The sequence below is a fragment of the Bos indicus x Bos taurus genome, chromosome 3 (assembly GCF_003369695.1).
Source record: "Bos indicus x Bos taurus breed Angus x Brahman F1 hybrid chromosome 3, Bos_hybrid_MaternalHap_v2.0, whole genome shotgun sequence".
NCBI classification, from domain to species: Eukaryota; Metazoa; Chordata; class Mammalia; order Artiodactyla; family Bovidae; genus Bos; species Bos indicus x Bos taurus.
Genome location: NC_040078.1, coordinates 23837533 through 23863772, shown reverse-complemented (window position 1 = coordinate 23863772; position 26240 = coordinate 23837533). Strand labels below are relative to the sequence as shown.

The following is a 26240-nucleotide window of genomic DNA, read 5'->3' as shown; positions in this document are numbered from 1 at the left end:
GAGCCCTAGGTGCACTACAGGGGAAGCACCGCACGGGGGCAGCAGAGACCCAGAGGGAAGAAGGAAACCGCCCGGCAGCACCACTCCCCTCCCCGCCCGCCCACCCCGACACACACCTGGGTGACTGCGTGGGGTACGGCCGAATGAGTGAACGAAAGCCAGCTACGTGCTCAGCCACCAGGTTAAGTGCTCTGGATACTGAGTCTGGAGAACGGAGCTGAACAGAAGTTACTGGGAAAAGCCTCAAGGACGAGGTGGGACCGCAGCTAGGTCTTGGAGGAGGGAGATGGGACTTAGGCAGGAAGTGAGTGAGCGGGTCCAGGCAGCGGGAAGAAGCTGAGCAGTGGTGGGGGCAGGCGGGGTGGGGCTGGCAGAGAGGAGGAGGAGGGAGGGCAGAGAGGATTCAGGTCCGCCAGGTGAGAAGGGTTTGCCAGGGGAGATTAGGTAGTTTAGACTGCCCCCCAAGCTTGAGGAGGCAAGCCTCAGAGAGGGCCGAGGTGGAGCTGGCAGGAGGGTGACTGGCCTGGGGAAGGAGGGGCAGAAAAGCAACAAAGGACCTAAAGGGGCTGGAGGAAGGCAGACCCGACAGCTGTGGTGGAAACTGCAGGACAACTACTATATTCTCAATTACTTTATTAACAAACAGATGAGGACAATGACAAAACCCAACCTCACAATTTCTCCTAAGAAATCCCAAATATCCCCCAAACAGTCAAAATCTGGGAGCTCTGGGATTGAGACCTACCTTCTCCCTGAAGGCCTAAATGCTTGTAGGCAGCCTGGCCCACCCCAGAATGGATGGAGCAATTTAGGTCTGGATCACACTTCATGTGTACTCCAGGTTTTTTCCTGCAGAAATTTCAGTGTGTTTAATGACAAGGTGCTAACCTGGATCTTGCTGGGGTGTACTGTAATATATGATACGTACCCTTATTACCTTGTTAAAATCCAAAAGAAATCTGAATTCCAAAATATATCTAGCCCTGAGGGTTTTGGATAAAAGAATGCGAACCTCAACCAGCAAAATTATGAATGAAGTATGGTTCTAACACACTTTATATGAGTGTGTGTGTGCTCAGTTGTTCAGTCCTGACTTTTTGCAGACCCATGAACTGTAGCCCGCCAGGGTCCTCTGTCTGTGGGATTTCCCAGGCAAGAATACTGGAGCGGGTTGCCACTTCCTCCTCCAGGGGATCTTCCCAACCCAGGGATCAAACCCTCATCTCTTATGTCTCCTGCATTGGCAGGCAGGTCCTGTACCACTAGCACCACCTGTGCCTGCTACGTCGCTGCAGTCATGTTGGACTCTTTATGGACCTATGAACCATAGCACACCAGGCTTCTCTGTCCATAGGATTCTCTAGGCAAAAATACTGAGGTGGCTTGCCATTCCCTCCTCCAGTGAATCTTTCCAACTCAGGGATCAAACCTGCATCTCTTGCATCTCCTGCATTGGCAGGCAGGTTCTTTACCACTAGTGCCACCTGGGAAGTCCCATATGTATATATAATAATACTCGGTCAACATCCAAAAGTAGGTAGGCTTATTATCCTAGCCTGATATATGAGGAAATGGAGACAGAGAGGTCAATAACTTGCTCAAGGTCATCCAGCAAGTTGTGGTTCAGTTCCAGTAATAAAAAGCTTTTGACTTCAAAGATCTTACATAAAGATGGCAAACTCACATGCCTGCAGGAGCCAGGTACCATGTGTAAATGAGGCAGGCAAGAGCTAAGAGGCCTCAGGGAGTGGTGAGGAATGTGGTATGCAGGGAGCACATACTTTGTCTCGGGGGGGGGGGGGGGGGGGGGGCAGCAGTCACAGAGCCCCCCTTCCCATTACTCAAGTGGGAATATACCCCAAGTCACCAGATCTTCTGACTCTTCAAGGAAAGCAAAGGTTCCTCATTTTTTATGTGAAATCTTTTGATTTCTAAATACTGTCAACTTATTCTAAATTTTAAAAACAGTGTGAAGACCAGTTCTGGGAATGGGACCAGTGTGGGTTAGTGCTCAAATTTTATGTGTAATAGCTTATTTCTTAAAAATGGGCGGTGAGGGGTTGAAGGCAATCTGTTCATTTTTGGCGCTAGGTCTCGAGTATACATAACATTATCTTCTATACTTTTCTGTATGTTTGATATAGGTTATAATTTTCAATACATTAATTTTGATTTTAAAAAAGAGTTCAAAATAACAAAACACATCTGTGGGCTGGACTGACACCTAAGGCTTCTGGTTTTGCATCTCTGCTCTCAGTCTAGTGGAAGTAATAAAATATGAGACATGGTGAGTTCTGTGCACAGTAAAATGTACCAAGTGCCCTTAGAAAGGTAAAATGCTTTTGGAGGGTCCTCTCTGGGTAGGGTACTCCACAGAGCCCTTGCACTGGGGCTTAATGTTGACAGATGGGTAGGACTTCAACAGGTAGAAACGTGGGGGAATATATGCCAGGCAGAGGTGATAGAGACAGGAAAGATACAGAGGTGAGAGAGGGGAGTCATTTTCAGGCAGCAAGGAGACCAGTGTGGAAAGAGCAGATGCGGGGGAGAATGGAGGATACAACTGGAAAAACAATGGGTTGCCTTGGGTCACCTGTAGGAGACTGCCTTCCTTCCCCTTCCAGAGGCCATGTGACATTTAACTGCATGTCACATGTCTCACTGTCTCTGGAAAATTAACTCTTTAAGAACAAGGAGCTTGTCTCCATACCTGCCCCCTCTCCCCATGCCCCTCAACAACAAATATGGGTAGTCAGACTATAGAATGTGGAGGTTATTCAGTATGCAGTGGGAAACCACTAAAGATTCTTGTTCAACTGTCCCTGGAAGATTACTTTGGCAGCGATGTGTAGAATGGATTGGAAAAGATTAAAAGGCTACTTCAAGAATGTAGGCAAGAAATAAAGGCTTGATTTATGTAGTGTTAACAAAGGGAACACACAGGGCAGCTGAGGCCAGCCTGAGGCAGAACAGATGCTGCTTTGGGCAAGGCCTGAGTGAGCACCCCATGTACCCACTTCCTGAAGCCAGGGATCTCAGTGGCCTTCCCTTACTCTCCCTCCAGCCTATCATTCAATCTTATGGGTTTCACCTCCCAGACACCTCCCGAAGGTGTTGTGTACCTCCCTGGTAACCCAGCCTGGTTCAGGCCTCCCTGCCTCAGAGTCATTATCCGTGAAATTCATTCTCGGTAGTTTTGCCAGAGTTATCCATCCAACATAAAAACTGACCATGTCACTCTCTTCTGTGAAACCATCCAGTGGAGGAGCCTTAGGACTCTTAGGATAATCCTGAGTGTCTTAAGACAACACAGAAAACTTCTCAACAGACTGGTGGTTGCCAAGATGGAAGGAAGAGGGGGAGGATAACTGGTTAGCAGATGTTAAGCCTTTATATATAGAAAGGATAAACAACACGGTCCTATTGTAGAGCACAGAGAACTATATTCAATATCCTGTTGCTACCAAACAGGGTTCTTGGCCTTTCCCAATCAATAGAAATTGACTAGAGGCCAGATGAGAAATTCAAGCAAGGCTTTATTGGGGTCCCTGCTGCGGCAAAGGGGAACGAGGACAAACAACATGTTCCCTTGCTTGCTTGTTCCCCTGCTGGGGGGGCAAGCTTGTTCCTTCTATGGGGTGAGGGTAGGGTGTGTCCAGGGGTTGGGTTTAAGGGGTGGCTTAGGTGCTGTGCCCACCCTTTTGGTGATATTGTGTGCAGGGTGCATGCTCCCCACCCCCAACTTTTCCTCAAGGCTCTTCAAAAGTGGCAGTTTTTTTTTATTTCTTTGTATCTTTTGGATCCAGAATTTGCCCCAGCTGAACCCCAGTTATTTTTGCCCCAGGACAGAACCCCTAGTCCTGTATAGTTCCTTTGTATTTTATTTCTTGAGGAGAGGTGTGTCCAGGTGCAAGCATTGCCACAGTGCAGCAAAGTGTCCCAGGTCCCAGGCCTGTCTCACTATTATGAACCATAATAGAGGAATTTTTAAAAATGACTGTGTGTATATATATATATATATACACACACACATATATTAACACAATGTTGTGTTAATGGCTGCTGTATAGAAGTGATTCAGTTTTGCACACATACATATATACATTTCTATGTAGGTATATGTATATATATATATGCTGCTAAGTCACTTCAGTCGTGTGCAACTCTGTGCGACCCCATAGACGGCAGCCCACCAGGCTCCCCTGTCCCTGGGATTCTCCAGGCAAGAACACTGGAGTGGGTTGCCATTTCCTTCTCCAGTGCATGAAAGTGAAAGGTGAAAGGGAAGTTGCTCAGTCGTGTCCGACTCTTAGTGACCCCATGGACTGCAGCCCACCAGGCTCCTCCGTCCATGGGATTCTCCAGGCAAGAGTACTGGAGTGGGTTGCCATTTCCTCCTTCAGGGATACATGTATGTATGTATATGTATATTTATGTGTATACATATATATACATACACATATATATATATGTATGTGTGCATAACTGAATCACTTCTCTATAGCAGTAATTAACACAACACTATAAATCAACTACAATTCCATTTTAAAAGAAAAAATCTTAAGAGCTAGCCCCTTGTCTACCTCTCCAGACTAAATTCCTGCCAATCTCTGCCCTGTCTCCAGATTCTCCAACTTTATGCTCCAGCAGCAGGCCAAAATTGGGAGCTGCTGGCATGTATCATCTTCTACATATTCCTGTACCAACGCATGGTGCTCCTTCTGCGTTGGGCTCACCCACCTCTCCTGCCACATCCTTCTCAACTCCTTATTTAACATCCAGCGCTTCCCATTTTATCACCGCTGCACCGTGTGGATATCTCATTGCTATTCATGTATTCCGCCTCCCTCACTACATGGTTATATTCTTGAGGGTGAGAACTCACCATTTCATCTCTATGTCCCCTATGCCTGGTCCTGTGCCTGTCACAAAACGGTCACACAATGGACAGATGACAGGTGGATGAATAGACAGACAGACAAAACACACACAAACAACTGAATTGCTGAGGTGGGGAATGAAGGGAGGCAGGGAGGCAGAAGAAATGACAGTTCTGGAAAGAATTCAGCGATAATGTCAGGGTGTTAATGAACCTGAAGAAGTTAGACCTTCATTATGAGAATCAGGAAAAAGAGAAGCCACACTTCTTCTTAGGGGGTTAGGGGTAGAAACATGAAGAGTGAGTGAGTGATGAGTAAGTGAAGAGAATATGAGAGGAAAGAGGCTTTTGTGAAGGCAAAACTTAGCTGCTAAGATTTTAAGGGTTCTAGAAATTAGATCGGAGAAGGCAATGGCACCCCACTCCAGTACTCTTGCCTGGAAAATCCCATGGACAGAGGAGCCTGGTAGGCTGCAGTCCATGGGGTCACGAGGAGTCGGACACGACTGAGTGACTTCATTTTCACTTTTCACTTTCATGCATTGGAGAAGGAAATGGCAACCCACTCCAGTGTTCTTGCCTGGAGAATCCCAGGGACGGCGGAGCGTGGTGGGCTGCCGTCTTTGGGGTTGCACAGAGTCGGACACGACTGAAGCGACTTAGCAGCAGCAGCAGAAATTAGATACACAACCTGAAACAACCTCATGCCCAGAGAGTTTTTGAACTACAGAAAAAAGGGGATCCTACTTTTACTGAAAAGCTGAACTCATAAGAAAATCTCCCATTCCCTTAAGTGACTTGGGAAGCGTGCGTGCTCAGTCATGTGACTCTTTTCGACACCAAGAACCATAGTCCACCAGCCTCCTCTGTCTATAGGATTTCCCAGGCAAGAATACTGCAGTGGGTGGCCATGCGCTCTGCCATGGGATCTTCCTGACCCAGGGATCAAACCTGCATATCTCCTGCATTGCAGGTGGATTCTTTACCACAGAGCCACCAGGGAAGCCCAAGCGACTCAGGGTAAGGACAGCTCAATCCCTCAAGGTATAGCAAGTGCTTCTTAAAGCATCAAGGGAGGGGACTTCCCTGGTGGTCCAAGTGGTTAAGAATCCACCTGCCAAGGCAGGAAACATGGGTTCAACCCCTGGTTCGGAAAGATCCCACATGCTAAGAGACAACTAAACCCATGCACCACAGCTACTAAAGCCCACACCCCTAGAGCCTGTGCTCCACAAGAAAAACCACCACAATGAGCAGCCCTCACACTCCAACTAGAGAAAGGCCGCATGTAGCAACGAAGACCCAGGGCAGCCATAAATAAATAATTTTAAAAAGCATCAAGGGTGTCTGGGAGAAGTTCATGGGGGAGTCCTTTTCCTATGTCATGGCCCAAGATCCCAGGGGTCTTGAGCAGGGAGGGGATCTGGTATTTCAAGGCGTGAAAGAAGTTCATTATGACAGAATGGAGGCTGTGTTGGGATGGAATCCAATAAAAAGTGGATTGACCACTCCATTCCCAAGGGCAGGGGGCCCTGATAAGTGATAAGTGAAGTTGCTCGTCATGTCTGATTCTTTGCGATCCCATGAACTAAAGCCTACCAGGTTCCTCTGTCCATGGAATTTTCCAGGCAAGAGTACTGGAGCGGGTTGCCATTTCCTTCTCCAGGGGATCTTCCCGACCCAGGGATCAAACCCAGGTCTCCTGCATTGCAGGCAGACGCTTTACCATCTGAGCCATAAGGGAAGCCCAGGGGGCCCTAAGGTTAGTCACAAACTCAGGTACAGTCACCAGTCTGTCCGAAAACTGAAGCTTCTCATACGCAGTCTTTCCACCATAAACAGAAGAAACTGCACCAGCAAAGACAGCCCTTCTTCCAAAATAGATGCTGGAGACAGGGGGTGGGCATGAGGTGGGCTACTGGCCCTCCTGGCATAGACATTGGCCCTTAAGGTAGGGAGAGCCTACTCACAGCCGGGGATCTATATTCCTCCCCCCACCAGCTGGAGTGTGAAGTCACTGGTAGTTATGAGCAGGGCATCTTCACCAGCATGTGGATTGCAAGGTGACCCGTGTTTGACTTCATGCTCTGCCGCAAGGGCCCCCCCTTTGATTTTGCAGAGCCCTGAAAATTACACAGCCAGCCCTGATTAGGAACATGTCTGTCAGCAGTGGGCAAAACAGCTCTTGCTTAATCATAGGTATACAGGGAAGGCTGTCTGCTGGGGAAAATCAAAGGAGCATCTTCTGCAGATGTCTGCTCTGAACTGCTTCCATTGAATCAATCCCTAGTCTCCAGCAACTTGGGGGGCCTGGAACCTTTCAGTCCGGATGAAATCCCTCCAAATACATACGTGGGAATGCCAACCTGAGCACTGCACACACACTGATACCTTTTTTTCAACCTTCTTAAGCATAGGACAACTTGGTACTTGGGACACTTTGCCACCCACCTCTTTGGTTTCCAAAGCTGAGCATCTTGGTCACTGTGATGAGGTGACCCACCTCATCACAGTGGCTACAGAGGGCTGTGAACAGTGTTACTTGGATTCCATCGGGGCAGCTGGAAATTGAAAACCAATGGAATGTGTCTGAGGTTAGCAGAAGTGACCTTGAAACACAGGCAGGAAGCAGGGAACTACAGACACTTGAGCTCTGGCCGGGAAAGACAAGAGCACGACACTCGTCTGCTCAAGCTGGGACCTCCTCCTCTTTCCCTCCAGCGGCAAAATTTAGGAAGCAATTTGACTGCCAAGTGCAGCTGAGAAAAAGAGAAATGTGTGGAATTTTGCTTTGTTAAGTGAGCTGAGACAAGGGATGAAGGTCAGAAAGAAGGGAAGGCAGGCTTTCTGCAGTTGGCAAATACAGAGAAGGGCTGGTGGCAGCCAGCGATGCCCCTGGGGCATTATCTGAGGAACAGCAAAGACAGGCATTCTTCCTGACTCTTACTTATTATCTTTAACTATTTGGGGAAGGCATGTGTGAAACAGAGGCCTACCAAGAGTAGACAGGCAGCAGAGCCTGCTGTATCTGACAATGCCCTTTGCATCTGACCGGTCCCCTTTGTACCCCATGGCAGACAAAAGGATTTGCGGCTTAGGAGTCTTACCTAACCATAATCCCCAAGGAAGAAAGGAGGTGCTTAATTCATCCTACAGACCTCCCAATCCTGGCTGAGTTTCCATGAAATACCCATTAAATCACCTGGGAAGCCTTTATAAAATCATGGGTACTTGGACATCACCCCAGACCAGTTAACCAGTACCTTGAACAGTTTGTTTGTTTGGGAGAGGGTTGTTTTTAAAACTCTCCAGATCAAACCTGTCAGTCCTAAAGGAAATCAACCCTGAATATTCATTGGAAGGACTGATGCTGAAGCTGAAGCTCCAATACTTTGGCCACCTGACAGGAAGAGCCGACTCACTGGAAAAGACCCTGCCGCTGGGAAAGAGGGACGACAGGAGGAGAAGGGGGTGAAAGAGGATGAGATGGTTGGGTGGCATCACCGATTCAATGAGTATGAATTTGAGCAAACTCCAGGAGATACTGAAGGGCAAGGAAGCCTGGCGTGCTGTAGTCCATGGGGTCACAGGGTCAGACATGACTTAGCAACTAACAAGGTAAACCTACTGTGCAGTTAATGTTATATTAAGAAAATCTGTCTGAAATGAATCAAACCTGGAGAATTCTAAGTTGACGAGACATACTTTCTCTAACTGGAACATGGATAGAGGCTGCTCTAATTGAAGTCCAGGTTGAGCATCCCCTCACCAGGGAGCACCTAAGGCCAGGTTTACTGTGTGTTCCCATAGGGCACTGAACAGGTACTTCAAATGCTTGGTTTAACATAGCTTCCCAAGGTCTAGGAATTAGACTGGTGGTTGCTTCGAGCCAGAATAGTCAGGCTCAGGGAGAAATGCTGCAATCAGAACTGACTGCCTCCTTACGGGACTAGAACCCAGCAGTTGCTGGCCCTGCTCAGCAGCCCAAAGGCTGTGGATATTCACTTGAGGAGGTAGTTGCGATCACTAAAAGAAATTAAGCTGCCTTTCATGCTCTTTTCTATTACTTAGAACCCCTTCTTTTCAAACTGCTGTGTCATTGTTTTCATGGGCAGAGACTAGCTAGAAAATACTTTTAGCACAAATTCAGTCTAGCTGATAAGTTGCATTCCATATAATCTGGAGTCATTAAGCTATATTTTTGAAAACTGGGTGGAAGAAAATACTTTGTTGTGTGATTCAGGAATACATTTTTTACAGATTGGAAGCGGGACCTGAAACTGCTTCCCTCCTCCATCACTGTAGTTTTCCTGCCTACTGCCAAAATCCCCCACAGATTGCTTCTTACAAGGAATGAAGACAGGTCTTTGGAAACTGCAACAACAGTATAACATTAACACATTCCCAACAGCCCAAAGCCACGTTAGTGCAGAAATGTTGCTCTGAATTATTGGCTAGAATGGGCAGACTACTTAGACATCAGCCAATTCCAGAATGTTCTAGGATCCACCTAGACATTCTAAATCAGGAGTGCGCAAACATTTTCTGTAAAGATTCAGGTGGTAAATATCTTGGGATCGTGGGTCACATATAGCCTCTGTCACAACTACTCAACCTTGCCATTTTAGTGCACAAGCAGCCATAGACACTATGTAAGGAAGGCTAAGTAGAACTGTATTCCAATAATTTTTTTAAAAAAATTTATTTGTCTTTGTTGGGTCTTAGTTTCGGCACTCGGCGAAGGCAATGGCACCCCACTCCAGTACTCTTGCCTGGAAAATCCCATGGGAGGAGGAGCCTGGTAGGCTGCAGTCCATGGGATCGCTAGGAGTCGGACACGACTGAGCGACTTCACTTTCACTTTCACACACTGGAGAAGGAAATGGCAACCCACTCCAGCGTTCTTGCCTGGAGAATCCCAGGGACGGGGGAGCCTGGTGGGCTGCCGTCTATGGGGTTGCACAGAGTCGGACACGACTGACGCGACTTAGCAGCAGCAGCAGCAGTTTCGGCACTCAGGATCTTTTGCTGCAGTACTTGGGCTCTCCAGTTGTGGCGGGATCTTAGTTCCTTGACCAGGGATCACACCAAGTCCTCTTCATTGAAAGGTGGATTCTTAACCACTGGACCACCAGGGAAGTCTCCCAGTAAAATTTTATTCACACAAAGGGAAGGGTTGGATTTGGCATCTTGCTGACCGTTGTTCTACCAGAGCATAACTTCCATAGATTGAACTGAGTGCTATTTAATGGGTGACAAGTGCTATTTAATGGGTAAAGAAGAAAGACTGACATGGTAAAAGACTGATCTGGATTTAATGACAAATATTCCACACTGGTTGCTGAACACCAGAATGCTGTCCAAGGAACCATCATTTAAATAAAACAACCTGAAAATAAGGCAATTCTCACATATACAAGCACACACTCACACAAAACCTGTTATTTTTAAATCATTAAATTATTCACTATTATAACAAACAGTTGTAAAATAACATTACAGTGAAGGAAAATGTGCACAAACTTCAGAAACACAGTTCCGATTGTCTATGAACACAGGTTCTTAATTTGTACTTCTTCACATATGTATAGCCTCAGGATCTTAAAGAGGCCACATGGCTCAAGGGGTTAACTTATCTTCTCCTTCCAACTCAGCGCTCAATATTTAATCAAGCCATTTAACCTATTTAAACCTGCTCTCTGTTCTCAGAAAAGTGCAGCCTGCACTTGACCCAGCTCCCCAGGAAACAAATGATACATTTGCCTCCACCATCATGAATGAGTTGGTAGAAGGAGTCTTCAGATGAACATTTTTAAGGGTGAACCACAGTTACCAGGGTTTGCTTTAGAAATACTAATTTTCTAGGACTAATATAAGAAACAACTTCCTGAATGCAATTAACCTCACTTAATGCAGCTATGCTCCCTGAAGAATCATAAGGAAAATGGAATCACATCTTAGATGCACCATGAGTAGGGTGCTGGTGGCTGGACCGTTTTCTTTTGCTAAGGGATGCACTCATAGAAGGGATCCTGAAGTAGTAGCTGGCTTTCTTATCTATAGTAACTTAAAGAACGGAGGAGGTCAGTGACATCCAAAGATTTCCACTGCCAGTAAATTATTGAACAATAGTTTCAGTCTCCTCTTCCCATTGAACCCATGCTTGACAGCTGGTGTGGATGAGACTGCAATAGTATGAAAATGTCAGCAAAAGACCAAGTGACCCAGAATGTGGATCATAAACCCATGAATAACCAAAAGTTGGATGAGATTTCATAGGCACAGACTTGAGAGAACTTAAAACAGCTGAAAGAGGTAGATGTGCATTTAAAAAAAAAAAAGGAATAAGATTACCTACAAATTGGCTATATTATTTTCATGTGAGTCTTACACACTTAGTATTCAGACTTCAAGAGTCAGAATAAATAATGGACACTTGCTTTGCTCAGATTACTCTCAACCAAAATAAAAAAGGAATTAGTATCTTCCAAAACTATCTATAGTTTAAAAATCTATTTGCATTTGTGAATAACAATAAACCAATTTAGAGAGCAAGATCAACAGGCATTATACAAACCCAGATTTCTCAGGAATTTTTTTTAAGTGTTATGATGGCAAAAACATGCTTTCCTACAGTCCCCAAAGAAGTTCTTTGCTAAAGTACAACCGACCAAGTATAACTTACCAGCATCCATAGAAAGTTTGCTAAAACAACAAAAACAATCTTGTGGATTTTTTTTTTCCTCGTCAAGTGTGTCCAACAGTTTGTGAAGATGCTTTCATGAAAAGTAGAGGGTAACAATCACTAATAAAGAAAACAAAACCGCTTTCCACAACTCTACCTTCTAAAGGCTAACCCTAAGGGAGGGATTTTCAGCATAGGTCACTGAAGTCTGTACAAGAGTCATCTACAGCCCCGACTAGAAATGGAACATGTCCAGGACATGCTAATTACATGACAAAGACCAGCTTTGTCAACAAGGACATCTTTGGCCCTTCTAGACTAGCCTTAAGTTTTTCCATCAAGCATAAGAATTTTCAGTGTCCTTATATTACATACATCACAATAGGTCAGTCTTCCTAGCAGCTGAACTGGAGAGCACAGTAGGTCAGACCCACCTATCCACACTGCTGTTTGCCTCTCTTCAGAACCGCCTGTCGCACTCCTGTCCCCTGGCCTTCCCTAAGACAGGGGTCATAATACTGTCCTACCTCACAAAGACGTGAGAAACAACTAACAATCATTCAAAAGCATAAAGCACTTTACAAATAGAAAAGCGCTATTTTGGCATTTATAGAACCACCAGACAACACTTGTTGCTTGTGCTATTTGGCAATTTTGCATTTATACCTCTCCCTGCTTGTGCCCTCCTTGTGTAAAGTCTTGAGCTTTCTACTGTGCCTCCCTGTGTAGGAAAGAGAAATTTCTGCTCAGACCAGAGCCCATAACCATATGGGTGGAGGTGGGAGTTGGAGTAGCTCCCCAGTCACTGCAGAGGGGGAGGGGTACACAGATACAAATGAGACAAGGGAGCCTTGTGGCCCGACATGGGAACATCTTGATTTCCTGGATTTCTCACAGAAGGCCAGCAAAAGTCTGAGCAAACTGACTTTTGCAGCAGGTCACTAGGGCAACCATTGATGGCCCGAGTTTCACTTGACACAAGCATCAAGCTGACCTGGGGAAAGGAAGAGTCACACATGGCTGGAATTGTTCCATTTCCCAGCACTTAAAGACCACAGATGAGACCTGAAATAACACTGGGCCTGGAACACACCTGACACCAGGGGTGGGGGTCTGGTCATCCACACAGACCAGCCTAATCCAGCATGAGGCTAGATTGTTTTAAAGTAGCAAAGAACCAGGAGCAGTACCAAGAGCTCCCTGATCTGAAAACCAGTTACGAATGATTTTCTAAACCTCAGAGATTCTGCCCTGGAAATGAGGGTGTGTAGCTGAAAATTCTGCCCAGTTTCCTCTCGACGCCTCAATATAGCAGCTAACTGTGGCTCAGAGAAAGGAAGGGAAGAGTACACAAAATATCCACTCCTGTAGGACTGACAAAGTTCCTCTGCTTTTTGTGGGACTGCAGCTGATGTGGGGGGAACAGGGCAAACAGTGGCTTAATACCTGGTGAAGCCAGGACAGAATTACTCATGCACACCTTTGATTTTATCCCAGAACTCTCACTCCATCCACACCCTCTCCCTGCTTCCCAGAGGCCATCACGGCCCAACCTACTGTGCTGCCTGCCATCCTGTACCCTCCCCCACCCCACTATCTCCTCTTCCTAAAAGTCCTCAAAATGCCTGCTCCTCCACACCCTTCACTCCCTACAGCGTGCACTGGATGAAATCACCACGCTCAAGCACATCTCCCAAACATTTCACCGTTAGGGAGGAGGCAGGCAAAATACAGCCCCTCCCAAAGAACAATTCTTATTCAACCCACCCCTTCGGGACTCCTAACACCTAAAAGGCTCCCCAGTCATTCTCAGATTGTGCCTCCCGCCCCCCTTCCCCGTTTCTTTCTACAGGGTCTGTCCCCAGGACACCTATTCCCCACGTGATTTCCCACCCCCCGCCCCGCCCAGGGTAGCCTCCGCTGGGCCCAGCCCTAACACAGGTGCAGCTTCTGATGCTGCGCCAGGTGCGTCTTGTAGCGGAAGCCCTTGCCACAGCCCGCGCACTTGTGCGGCTTGTTGCCTGTGTGGATGCGGCGGTGGCGGATAAGGTGCGAGCTCTGGATGAAGCTCTTGCCGCACTCGATGCACGTGTAGGGCTTCTCGCCCGTGTGCGTGCGCTGGTGCTGCGTGAGCGTGGAGAAGTCGCTGAAGCGCTTCTCGCATTGGCCGCAGCGGAAGGGCTTCTCGCCGGTGTGCACTCGCAGGTGGTTCACCAGGTGCGAGTTGCGCCCGAAGCCCTTGCCACACTCGCGGCACACGTAGGGCCGCTCGCCCGAGTGCGTGCGCTTGTGTGTGAAGAGGTGCGAGCTGACGCTGAAGGTCTCCCCGCACTCGGAACACATGTACGGCTTTTCGCCCGTGTGCACGCGCTGGTGCTTCACCAGGTCCGAGCGCCAGCTGAAGCGCTTGCCGCACTCGCTGCAGCCGTGGGGCTTCTCGCCCGTGTGGATGCGCTGGTGGTTGGCCAGGTGCGAGCGGCGCACGAAGCCCTTGCCGCACTCCCCGCAGGCGAAGGGCCGCAGCGCCGCCGGCCCTGCGCCGCTTGCCGCGGCGTGCGCGCGCCGGTGGCTCAGCAGGTGCGAGCTGAGACTGAAGGCCTCGCCGCACTCGGGGCACGGGTAGGGCTTCTCGCCCGTGTGCAGCCGCCGGTGCTTGAGCAGGTCGGCTCGCCAGCTGAAGCTCTTGCCGCAGTCGGCGCAGAGGTTGGGCCGCTCGCCTGTGTGCAGCCGCAGGTGGTTGGTCAGGTAGGTGTTGCGGCTGAAGCCCTTGCCGCACTCCCCGCAGCGGAAGGGCTTCTCGCGCGGGGGCCGGGCCAGCGCGGGCCCTGCCCCGAAGCCCCCGCCCACGCCCATCATCCCCACCACCGCTTCGCACTCGCCAGCGAAGCCGAAGGGCTCCAGGCTAGCGGCTGCGGCGGCCTCGGCCAGGCGGTGGATGCGCTGGTGCTGCAGGAAGGCGGCGCCAGGGCTGAAGCTCTCCCCGCAGTCGGGGCAGATGGTGGGCGCGTCCATGATGCTGGCCATCAGGCTGTCGAGCTCCCCGAGGTCCATGGACATGGGGTGGTGGAGGCGGCGGAAGCGGCGGTGGGCAGGCTTGTCGCCCCGGTGCCGACTCCCCAGGGAGAGGTGCCGCCTCCAGGGAAGCACGGCAGGGGGCGGCTGCTCCTCTTCCTCCTCTAGCCGGTTCTCCCCTGCGCTCTCCTCTTCCTCCTCTTCCTGGGGGCTCCGGGAAATGCTGTCGGACTCAGACAGCCCTGGGAACATGGCCATCTCAACTACGCCAGATTGGTCATCCTCTTCCTCACGGCTTGCAACCCCGTCTTCCTCGCTCAGCAGCCCCTCTACAACAGAAAAGGAGGCCATGGGGATGACTAGGCTTGACGTTCAAGAGAAACCCAGAGGAAGCCTGTCACAATAAGAGTGTGGGCCACAAGGTAATCTCCTCCCCCGGAACCTCTTAACATGTCTCTCCAAGGTCCGTGCCCACTCAATCCTCAATTCCAGCCTCCTTCCCACCTGGAGACTCAGGGATGGCCTAAAGCTCACCTTCCCCTTGCCCCTCCAGTTCTTCAGGCAGCTGTCTCTGGGCCTAGGCCCCACCCACTGGACCTGGGGCTCTGCTCAGCGTGGCTGCTGAAGGCCTGGCAGCGCGCTTGAGATGGTCAACTCTGGGCCAGGTGGGACTTTCTGTGACCTCAGAAGAGACCTGCTCCACTCTTCGAGCCAACAATCCCTTTCACAGCCCTAGCCTCAAAAGACAAGGCCACTCTGGCCAACCACAAGAAGAGATCACCTGGCCTAGCTCACTGGTCTGTTTTTTAGTATGATTGGTCAGTCTGCAACAGCTTAAGGTGGAACAACAAACCAAACACATCCCAACTTAAGGGCTTTACTCTGTGGGGGGGCGGTGTGTGTGGGGGCAGGCGCTGTTTGGGTGGGGAGTAGGGAAAAGGGGAGGTGAGTGCAGGATCTGGAGCTAGCTGATGAGTCCAGCCTTGAGGCTGATCCAGAACACATATCTATCTGCCTCTGGTTGCTTATCCCCAGACATATGAAAGACCATTCTGTGCACTGCAGGGGAGGGCACAGGAGGTCTGGGAGATGTCCTGGGGAAGAACTGTAACCTCAGGATCCTGATCGTAAGGTATTTCAGCTCATTGCAGTCCCCAGGGCATGAGCAGGATCAAGCAACAAAAGCCCAAAGATGGAACCAAGGAAGTGGATGGATGCCCAGTATTTACTCTTTCTAGATGAAGAACTGCAAAGATTTAGGAGAGCCCTTGGGCACTTATCTTCCCTGGTGGCTCAGATGGTAAAGCGTCTGCCTACAATGCAGGAGATCTGGGTTCAATGCCTGGGTGGGGAAGATTTCCTGGAGAAGGAAATGGCACCCCACTCCAGTATTCTTGCCTGGAAAATCCCATGGATGGAGGAGCCTGGTAGGCTACAGTCCATGGGGTCGCAAAGAGTCGGACACGACTGAGTTACTTCGCTTTCACTTTCACTTGGGCACTTTGGGTATTAGCCACGTGATCCCAGGCAGGTCTTTTGCCATTGGGTTTATTTATCTGCAAGCAGGGATGATGACTAACTAAACATCTGGATCTGTGCTAAGCAATTCATATAACTCTCCAGCAACCCCAGGAGGGTAGGGCCCAGTATTACCTGTGTTCCTTCTTGAGCTGTTACAAGTGTCATTTTATAGCAATATTTTGTATTATAAAGTGCACACCAGTGAGTTACCTTCTTCACCCTTGTTTACCAGCTACAGCTCCTCCCCAGACCAAAGAAAAGAGATGTTCCTCAGACTTAAGACAGTGTGTGTGCCATCGCTCAGTCATGTCCGACTCTTTGTGACCCCATGGACTTTAGTCTGCCAGCTTCCTCTGTCCATGGGATTTCCCAGGCAAGAATACTGGAGTGGGTTGCCATTTTCCTGCTCCAGGGCATCTTCCCGACCCAGGGATCTAACCTGTGTCCCTTTGCATTTCCTGCATTGGCAGGCAGATTCTTTACCACTGCACCAGCTGCTGTAAGGTGGTACAGAATCTGCTTAATGGTCTCCAATGGAGGAGCCTGGTAGGCTGCAGTCCATGGGGTCGCTAAGAGCCGGACACGACTGAGTGACTTCACTTTCACTTTTCACTTTCATGCATTGGAGAAGGAAATGGCAACCCACTCCAGTGTTCTTGCCTGGAGAATCCCAGGGACGGGGGAGCCTGGTGGGCTGCCGTCTATGGGGTCGCACGGAGTCAGACACGACTGAAGCGGCTTAGCAGCAGGAGCAGCTAGAAAGCTGCCTTCCAAGAATGCTGCCCATGATTATCACTCTAAAGGAGCTAGAAAACAATGTGAATGGGGTAACTTCCACAGAAATTCCCCAGCTCTTTCCTCACCTGTGCAGATGTTAGACATCAGTTCCCTCTCCTCTGAGTGTCCTCTTGGAGCTTCATCCTGTGGGTCGGAGCCCATCTCCTGCCCCAGGTGCCCTTCTCTCTTGTCTGCATCCTGTGGGTTAGAACCCATTCCTCTTTTGTCTGGGTCCCCTTCCCTGTCTTCACAGTTCTCAAAATCAGAGCCCATGCCCTTGTCTTGTGAGTCCTGGGCTTCACACACACCCTGTTTGTCGTCTTGTTCCATCCAGGAAGAACAGGATGAGGGAGGTGACCAGGGATACCTGCTCCAAACAAAACAAACACAGATCAAGATCACGTGGGTCTGGCCTCATCCCCTTACCAGGTCTGGCTTTGATTGCCATGAAAATTGATGGCACAGTCCAATAAAATGTATAGAGTTCCAAGCCCTAGGTGGCAGATCCTAGAGACTCCATTTCATGCTTTAAAGTAAATAGAATCAATTGAAAAGGAGGCTGATCTAGGTGGCAGAGAAACAGTAGTAACTCACAGGGCCACATGCCAACTGCCACCAGATTATAGTCGATCTGCTTCCATCTATGAAATGGATGGGTTTCCCTGGTGGCTCAGAAGGTAAAGAATCTGCCTGCAATTCAGGAGATCCGAATTCAGTCTCTGGGTTGGGAAGATACCCTGACCAGAGAAGGGAATGGCTATCCACTCCAGTATTCCTGCTTAGAGAATTCCATGAACAAAGGAGCCTGGCGGGCTACAGTTCATGGAGTCGCAGAGAGTCAGACAAGACTGAGTGACTAACACTTTCATGAAGTGGATTATTCTATTAGCATGGCTCTATAGCTTTAACAGTGGGTAACAGTGGTATTCCCATTTTACAGATGAGAAAACTTGAAGCTCAAAAAGAGGACTCCACAAGGCCAACTTGTAAGCAGTACCATTCTGGGTACCATACCCTGCCATCTTAGTTTTATGAATTTCTGGTGACACTTATTTGATTTCTTTACTGATATAAAAAATTTTTTTGCTAGTGTTAATTATAGCCGCTCAGCCTTTTCCAGGGGATCCTCCTGACCCAGGGATCAAACCCAGGTCTCCTGCACCGCAGGCAGACTCTTTGCCGTCTCAGCCAGATTGGCAGAAATTGGGGATTAAACTAATCATGCTGCCTCAAAGTTCCATGAGTTCTTTACTCTTGTTAAAGCTTGCCCTTCTCTAAACATACACAATTTTTATTTGTCAATTATATCTCAGTAAAACTGGGTTGGGGGGCGGCACACATCTTGACCTCCTGAAACCCACAACAGTCTTTGTGAGGATTTTAGCTACTTAGGAGGGGGCCTTGAAGGAACCAGAGGAAAAGTACAGTCAAGACACAAGAGTAACAGAAGCATCAGGATACTGACTTCTCCTCTAAGACTGCGTCACTACCAGCGGCAGCACCCAGCTCTGCAGTGAGGACCTGCCGCTTCCTGTGAGTAGTGAGCCAAGAAGTTCAAGCTTTAGTAGGTCTCCTGGGGACAGGTGGGGGGGACGCAGGGACCCTCTGTATTAGAAGCCATCTCTAGAACCTGATGACATATTTTGCCTTATTTATGCACTTTAATTGTAGATCGACCATAATAGGAACATCCCCTGGCACAATTGTCAAAATTAAAACAGAAAGGTATGGTACCCAGAATGGTACTGTTTACAAGTTGGCCTTAGGCTTGTGCAGTCCCCTTTTTGAGCTTCAGGTTTTTCATCTGTAAAATAGGAATACCACTGTTACCCCATCATTAAAGCTATAGAGCCATTTTAATAGAATAATCCACTTCACAAAAGTGTTAGTCCCTCAGTCGAGTTCGACTCTCTGTGACCCAATGGACTGTAGACTGCCAGACTCCTCTGTCCACGGAATTCTCCAGGCAAGAACACTGGAGTAGGTAGCCATTCCCTTCTCCAGGGGATCTTTCCGACCCAGGGATCAAACTCAGGTCTCCTGAATTATAGGCAGATTCTTTACTGTCTGAGCCACCAGGGAAACGCATCCACTTCATGGATGGAAGCGGATCGAACTGTAGTCCAGTGAGAGTTGCTATGTGGCCTCATGAGTTGACACTGTTCCTCTGCCACCCAGACCAGCCTCCTTTTCAACTGATTCTCTTTACTTTAAAGCATGAGGTGGAGCTTCTAGAATCTACCATCTACAGAGCCCCTCTACAGAACAGGCCATCATGTGAGCTGTAGAGAGAAGATGACATCAGATTCCTAAACCTTTTTGTAGATGTCAGGTTTATATATCAAATGTATAGGGCACCCTGCCAAGTCTGAGCACTTGAGCCAAAAATAATTGACCCCTGCCATCTATCACTCTTACAGCTTAGCTCAAGGCAGCAAAACAGTTTATAGGTCAAAGATCTTGGACTGACTTAGAAGTGTCCAGCTCTTTCTCTGCCTCGGCAGTCCCCAAACAGGACTTGCAAGAATATGGCTGAGCAGTGGGACTTCCCTGTTGGCCCAGTGGTTAAGACTTTGCCTTCCAATGTGGGGGGGTGTAGGGGTGGGTTCAATCCCTGGTCAGGGAGCTAGGATCCCACCTGCCTCACAGGCAAAAACCAAAACATAAAGCAGAAGCAATATTGTGACAAATTCAACAAAAGAGTTTAAAAATAGTCCACATCAAAAAAAATCTTTGGAAAAAAAATTATGGTTGAGTACGATGCCCCTACTTCAGCTTTTCCTGCCTGCGTCCTCTTAGAGGGCTTCCCAGAGGCAGCCCGGGCTCTGCGACCAGACTCTTGGGCATAGAAAACAGGAGTTATGGGCAGCTGCCATTCCAGCGGGGCCAGCCTTCCCCCAGAGCCCAAGGCAAGTCAGTAAACCTCTTATTGTTTCAATGCCCTCATTGAAAGGTGCAAGGAGGGTAATGCTACTTAACCTTTCTCTCAGGGAGGGTGTCAGCAGGAAACATTAAAAAAGCACTTTGGAAAATACTTGAACTTGATATCCTGAGTAGTCCAGATGTGGAATTCACAGTCTTCATCTAAGTCCTGATGCCATTTCAACAGCCTCAGAGAGACCGCAGCCCCTCCTTAATTTTGACGGGCTCATGGCCCTAAAGAACACACTATATCTATCCTCAGAGTTGATGATGTGTCATTTCAGTCGTGTCCGACTCTTTGCGACTCTATGGACTGTAGCCCATTAGGCTCCTCTGTCCTTGGCAATCTCCAGGAAAAAATTCCGGAGTGGGTTGCCATGCCCGCCTCCCGGGGATCTTCCTGACCCAGGGATGGAACCCACGTCTCCTGCATTGGCAGGTGGGTTCTTTACCACCAGTGCCATCTAGAGTTGATGATATACTCCTTCAATTAGAGGGGAAAATCAAGCCTTTCTCTTAAACACCACAGGAAAATGGCTGGGACTGAAGATGGTCACTAAGCAGTATCCTGAAACACAGCAGAGTCCCTTTAGAACTTGTAACTGGTTACAAGCCAGGTCCCAAACGCAGGATTAGGCCATAGGAGAAAATCCCTTTAAAGCCATAAACCGTTTAAGACGTCTATCCCTCAAGGGACTCTTGACCCTAAATCACTTCTACCCATCACTCTCTTGTCTCCTGGAGCTCAGTCTCCATAATAAACAGCTACATCCCTTGAGTCAGCAAGTGTAATACATCCTGAAGGTAGGGGGGTAGAGAGGTCAGAGGAAGGTTTGTGACCTACTGGTTTGCTAGTGACTAAAAGCAAAAGCAGCAGAGGTGGGGGGAACTTAAAGGGAACCTAGTCAATGATTTCTGCCAACCTAAGACCAGCAAGAAGAATTTTATATCCATAAAGCAGAGGAATCAAATAAGAATGAGCCTCACCAGAAACTCATAAAACTAAAATGGCAGGGGATGGTACCCAGAATGGTACAGAAATGACTGCTGCTCTCCACCATGAAGGGCAGGGCTTAAGGGACTACCTTGGGCAGCAGGACATCTTCGGGTTTTACCTCTAAGCCTTTTAAGAAGGACAGAGTGCCTTCTGAGAGAACACAGCAGACAGCAAAAACGGAACAGTAGACTTTCTGATTGTGATTTCTTGGGAACCAAGAGACAGTTCATACCAGAAATACTAAATAAATAAACTTTTTTTTTTTTTTTTAGATTTAAGTGGAGAGACAGGAGAAGAAGCAGAGTCTGAGTTCCCCATTTAGGGCCGGTGTATGAAATTCATAATGCTTCCCTACTCAGAGTTAAGGAGGCTCTGAGCTCCCAAAGGGAAGATGTCCAGATCCTTATTCACACCAGGGGAGGGAGGATTAGGTTCTGAGAAGAGTGGGAAGCTTCTGTCACCTTGAGAGATACATTTATGGTACAACATCCACTCCAATTTGTTTACAAATGCATTATGTTAGTGCAAAACCAGAATATAGATTCAGCTCCATCCATCATATTACAAGGTTCTAGGCAGCTATCAAGTAACAGAGAAGGCTATTTAGAGGTAAGGAAGGGCAGTCACAATGTATTATTAGAAGAAAACTAGCTGGTTTAAAAATAATCCCATTTATTAGGATATGCACACTAGCATACATATTGTTATACATTTACACAGGTTCAGAGAAGAAAGTCAGAAGATTACTTATTAAAATGTTAAACATCTCTTGGTCATTTCTAGGGACTTAACATCATTTAATCTTAACAAGAATGTAATGAAGCAGGGTGTGAATTTCATGTTCAGGAGGAAAATGAAAAAATGAAAATGTTGGTCACTCAGTGCCCAACTCTTTGCAACCCCATGGACTGTTGCCCACCAGGCTCCTCTGTCCAAGGGATTCTCCAGGCAAGAATACTGGAGTGAGTTGCCATGCCCTCACCCAGGGGATCTTCCTGAACCAAGTATTGAACCTACATCTCTTACACCTCCTGCACTGGCAGGCAAGTTCTTTACCACTAGCGCCATCTGGTTCTAATCACTGACCTAGCAGGGAGAGCCTTGGTTTTGGCCATCACAGACACTGTGCTATGTGACTCAAAGTATTTGCCCCTCTGGACTTCTGTTCAGTGAGGAGATTGGGTTTGAATGTGCCTGAATCTGCTTCTCAAAGTCATGTGACAAGAAAAGAGCATGAATCCAGACATTTCCAGCCCCAGCTTGTGTACTTGACTCCCACCACAAGCTGCTGGCTCCCTCAGTGCCCACCAGCACCACCACAGAAACCTTCTCCAGGGTCAGATCACTTCAGGGTGGGATCAGCCAGCTTTGCCAAGACTGCTCAGATCCTAGTTTTCAGAATTTGCAATATGTTCATGTTGCTTTCTTCTCAACCCACACCCTCCCCACATCTCAAAATAGTGTAATGTTTCTAACTCTGTAAAATCAGTAGGCTCCAGTGCCTTCCAGACAAACTCAAGCCCATCTGAAAGATCAGTCTGAAGATGCTGCTACAGAGTGGAAGTGAATGTGATCAAGTATGGTGGAAGGAGGCAGGGAGGGTGGGAGAGAATGAAGTAGAAGAAGGGGAAGTGAAGCCAGCAGCTGGCCCAGAATTAGAATTTAACCTGCCTGAGTTTATTGGCACCTTCTCCCAGTAGCTCCTCTCTGGACCTCTAGAAAGGCAAAAGCCATTCCTTTCCAACAGCAGAAGCCTCAGCACTTTATGGATTCAACCTCTCTTCCTGCCAAGAGGTGGAAGCTGACAAGCACACACCTCGCCCCCACCTTCTTATGGATGAGCCATTGACCCTCCTTGTCTGGGGCCTTGTGCAGGGAACCCGAGTCCCGCCACCTCCTGGTGGGGATGGGAGGGGTAGAGGATGGTGCTCACAGCTCCCCAGTGGCCAGATGTCTTCCACTGGGACCACCAATGGAGCCGACCCTGCACTTGAGGGCATCCCTCTCATTTGAGTAATTCTGTTGGGTGAGCACCGAGGGTCACCCAGTTTTCCACGTGACAAGAACTTAGGCTCGCTAGCTGAGCTCCAGATGACAGGGCTCTGAGGTATTGTCAGGCCTCTCCAGTCGCCTTGCCGTGGCATTTCTACTCCCAGGGAAGAGGACAGACGCCCCTCACCCCCAGGAGCAGGTCCACCTGCAGCTCCCCACCCCCCCTAACCCCCCAACCCCCAGGCAGGGCAGGCCGGACCAAGCTGGGGGAGCCGCCGCCTGAGCACAGACCTCTCCCCGCCCGTTCTCAGACAGGATGGGGAGTCATGTGCCAAGGCCACTGCCAGGTGGCGGGGAGCCAGGCCGGCGGCGCTGTCATGTCAGGGGAAGGAAGCGGCCAAGAGGCCGGCCAGGAGCAGCTCCTTTCCTGTCCCCTCTGCTGTGGCGGGTCCCTTCCTTACCTCGGAGCGGCTCAGTCTCCCGCCTCCCCCACAGCCCCGGTGCCTCCTCCCTTCACTTCCCACGCCCCCTGCGCACCAAGCTCTCCCCTGGGAGAGTTCCCAGGGTAGAGTCCAGCAGGGACGCCCGGCTGGGTAAAATGCTGGAAAAACAATTTAAGTCTGTGGCTCCCGAGGCTGAACTCATGACTGTAACTGGGGTCTAACCGGGAATTCCAGGGGGTTAATCATTTGTCAGTCTTCAAGCATCAACTGGGTAAACAATCAACCAGGGGGATATGGCCCTGGGAGTCCTGCCTCCTCGTGAGTGAGCCTGTGGTCAGAAAGGATGCAAAGGGCAAAGAACTCCACCCCCCATACAAGGAGGAGATGCCTCCAGTGAACCCCGGGAATGGGTCCACATCCCAAGGGGCAGCTGACTTCCCAGGCACACACCCAGACCGTCCAGCCCCACATGCCAACCTCCCAAGTGGCAGACTGCTGCGGTGAGGTGCATGGTAATTCCAGACAGAGCCAAAAGATTATTGCAGCTAAGTACTGACCACTCTCCAGACAGGAGAAGCTAAAATAATATGGTTTCCTCCTTGTGGTTACTGTTTTTTTTTTTTTTTTTAAACCTGGAGAGGGAAGCCCAAGTGGGAAAAAAAAGAGAGAGAGAGAAAGGCTCAAAACCAAGGCAACAGAGAAATCCATTTACAACCCTGTTGGCCAGAGCTAGTCTGAGATTCTTTCCAATCTTTATGGTCAAGAATAGCACATATGTCCTTGGGGTCAGGCATTTCCTGTTGGTTGGGCCAGAGCCCCTCAGTTTGGCCGAAGGGCCTCAGCTTGTCACAGCTGCCAAGCCTGCACCACCATCCCACGCCTTCTGCACAAAATAAAAATTACTGCAATGCAGAGACAGATCCTAAGCGCCTTCAAAGTTAGACCATCTGCCCTAAGATGGGAAGGCACAGAAGCTGAAGGTTTTCATGCAGGTGTTTACTCATCCATATTTTACATTTAACTGAAATAGAATATTCTACCTGATGCGCAGAAAATCCTTCTGTTTTTTTTTCTTTGCTCTGCCCGCATCATCTACCACTATTCCCTGTGTACAGCCTCAGCGTTTCTTCTTATCTAGCAACTGGGCAGTCCTCAGAAGAATTCAGGTAACTCCTCAGGATGCTTCCCAAGTAGCACTAGTGGTAAAGAATCTGCCTGCCATTGCAAGAGGACCCAGGAGACACAGGTTCAATCCCTGGGTCAGGAACATCCCTTGGAGAGGGAAATGGCTACCCACTCCAGTATTCTTGCCTGGGAAATCGCATGGACAGAGCAGCCTGATGGGCTGCAGTTCATGGGGTTGCAGAGTCAGACATAACTGAGCACACACACACACACACAACTCCTTAGCAGCTGGCTCAAATGTTCAATGTTTGTACTTCATGGAATCATACACTCGGGAATCCCTTTGCTGAAACTCCTTCCACAGACAGGAAATAGGGGCTCAGAGAGGGAAAGCGACTAGATCAGAGACTGAAAGACAGTTTGCTAGAAAAGTTACGGCCAGAATCTCACTTTTCTAATGGCTTCTCCAGTGATCTTTCCATCTCTTTAATATAAAACATCACTTCGAGAACAGCCAGATACATTTAGGGCGTATACTTACTTGTCTTTTTCCCCCACACTATTTGTCAGAACCAGTTTGACAGAACCAATAGGATGTGTATAGAGAAAGAGAGTTACTATAAGGAATTGGCTTGTGTGCGTATAGAGACTGGCAAGCTCCAAACTCCACAGGGTGGGCCAGCAGACGAGACTTGGGAGAACTGATGCTGCAGTTCTAATCTGACGGCTGTTTACTGGAGAGCCCCTCCTTGCTCAGGGGAATCAGATTTTTGCTCTATTCAACTGGATGAGTCCCACCCACATTACGGTGTTCAGTCTGCTTTCCTCAGTTTGTTGCTGCTGTAGTTGTTCAGTCACTAAGTCACGTCTGACTCTTTTGTGAGCCCATGGACTATATGGCCCACCAGGCTCCTCTATCCATAGGATTATCCCAAGCAAGAATGCTGGAGTGGATTGCCATTTTATTCTCCAGGGGATCTTCTCCACCCAGGGATCAAACCCATATCTCCTGCATTGCAGGCAACACCAGGGAAGCCCAGTTATGTGACTCCTCCAAGTTTACCAACTTAAAGGTTAACCTCTTCCAAACACTCTGTCACAGAAACACCCAGAATAATGTTTGACCAAATATGTGTGTACCTGCTGGCCCAGCCAAGTTGATGCATAAAACTAACCATCGCACCGTGGCTAAAAAACACAGTCTGCAATAATCCCGTCCTATGTGGACATTTACTCATGAAAACATCTTATTTTTCATAAAAACTATTATTATTATACAGAGAGTGAAACGGAGTCTCAGGGTATATGCACTGTAGAAGGGAAGTGGGGGAAAAGTCAACATCAATCTTAATTAAAGATCTACAGACACATGCATGTATATAGGCACCCCTCCCCCGTAGCAGAAAGAGATGCAATTTAATAATCTACTTCACTGAAGGACAAGAGAGAACACAGACTTAGAATGCACAGCAGGGAGGTTGGGGAATATGGGAGCTGTTAACAAACAGCCTTGTTCTGGGAGAGTTGAGGCTGGAATCCCTTAAGGTTATTTGATGGGGTCAGGTGACCTCAGGAAGTCTTTTCCAACCCACATTATTCTGTGATCATGTTCTACTGGAATGAACAGCCATCAGGAGAATGTTAATCACAGTGAATAGGGAGAGAAGAATGTTGGGACCAAAAGGTTTGAGGCACACATTCAATCACCTGAGTTTCCCACTGCAAATTCAACAGGAGAAACAGCCCTTCCAGTTATCTGCCTAAAATAACCATTTGGCGTCATTGATGAAGAATGGCTGGTATGTTTCAGCCCAGTTCATTTCAGCAGTGGGTGACACCTCTCCATGTAACCTGCCAAGGTGTCTTCCAGTGAAGAGAAAGCAAGAA

At 48.5% G+C, this 26240-nt stretch overlaps 1 protein-coding gene across 1 annotated transcript in view; it reads right to left on the bottom strand.

Annotated features, from left to right (window-relative positions):
• Positions 1-10172: 10172 nt before the first annotated feature.
• ZNF697 (zinc finger protein 697) overlaps positions 10173-26240 on the bottom strand; it is a 34734-nt gene continuing 18666 nt past the window's right edge. The window contains exons 2-3 of the mRNA XM_027535604.1: positions 16961-17241; positions 10173-14905 (exon numbers count right to left, since the gene is read on the bottom strand). Of these exons, the coding sequence (XP_027391405.1) occupies positions 13497-14905; positions 16961-17204 (1653 nt within the window). The 5' untranslated portion in view covers positions 17205-17241 and the 3' untranslated portion in view covers positions 10173-13496. The remainder of the gene's footprint in view (positions 14906-16960; positions 17242-26240) is intronic.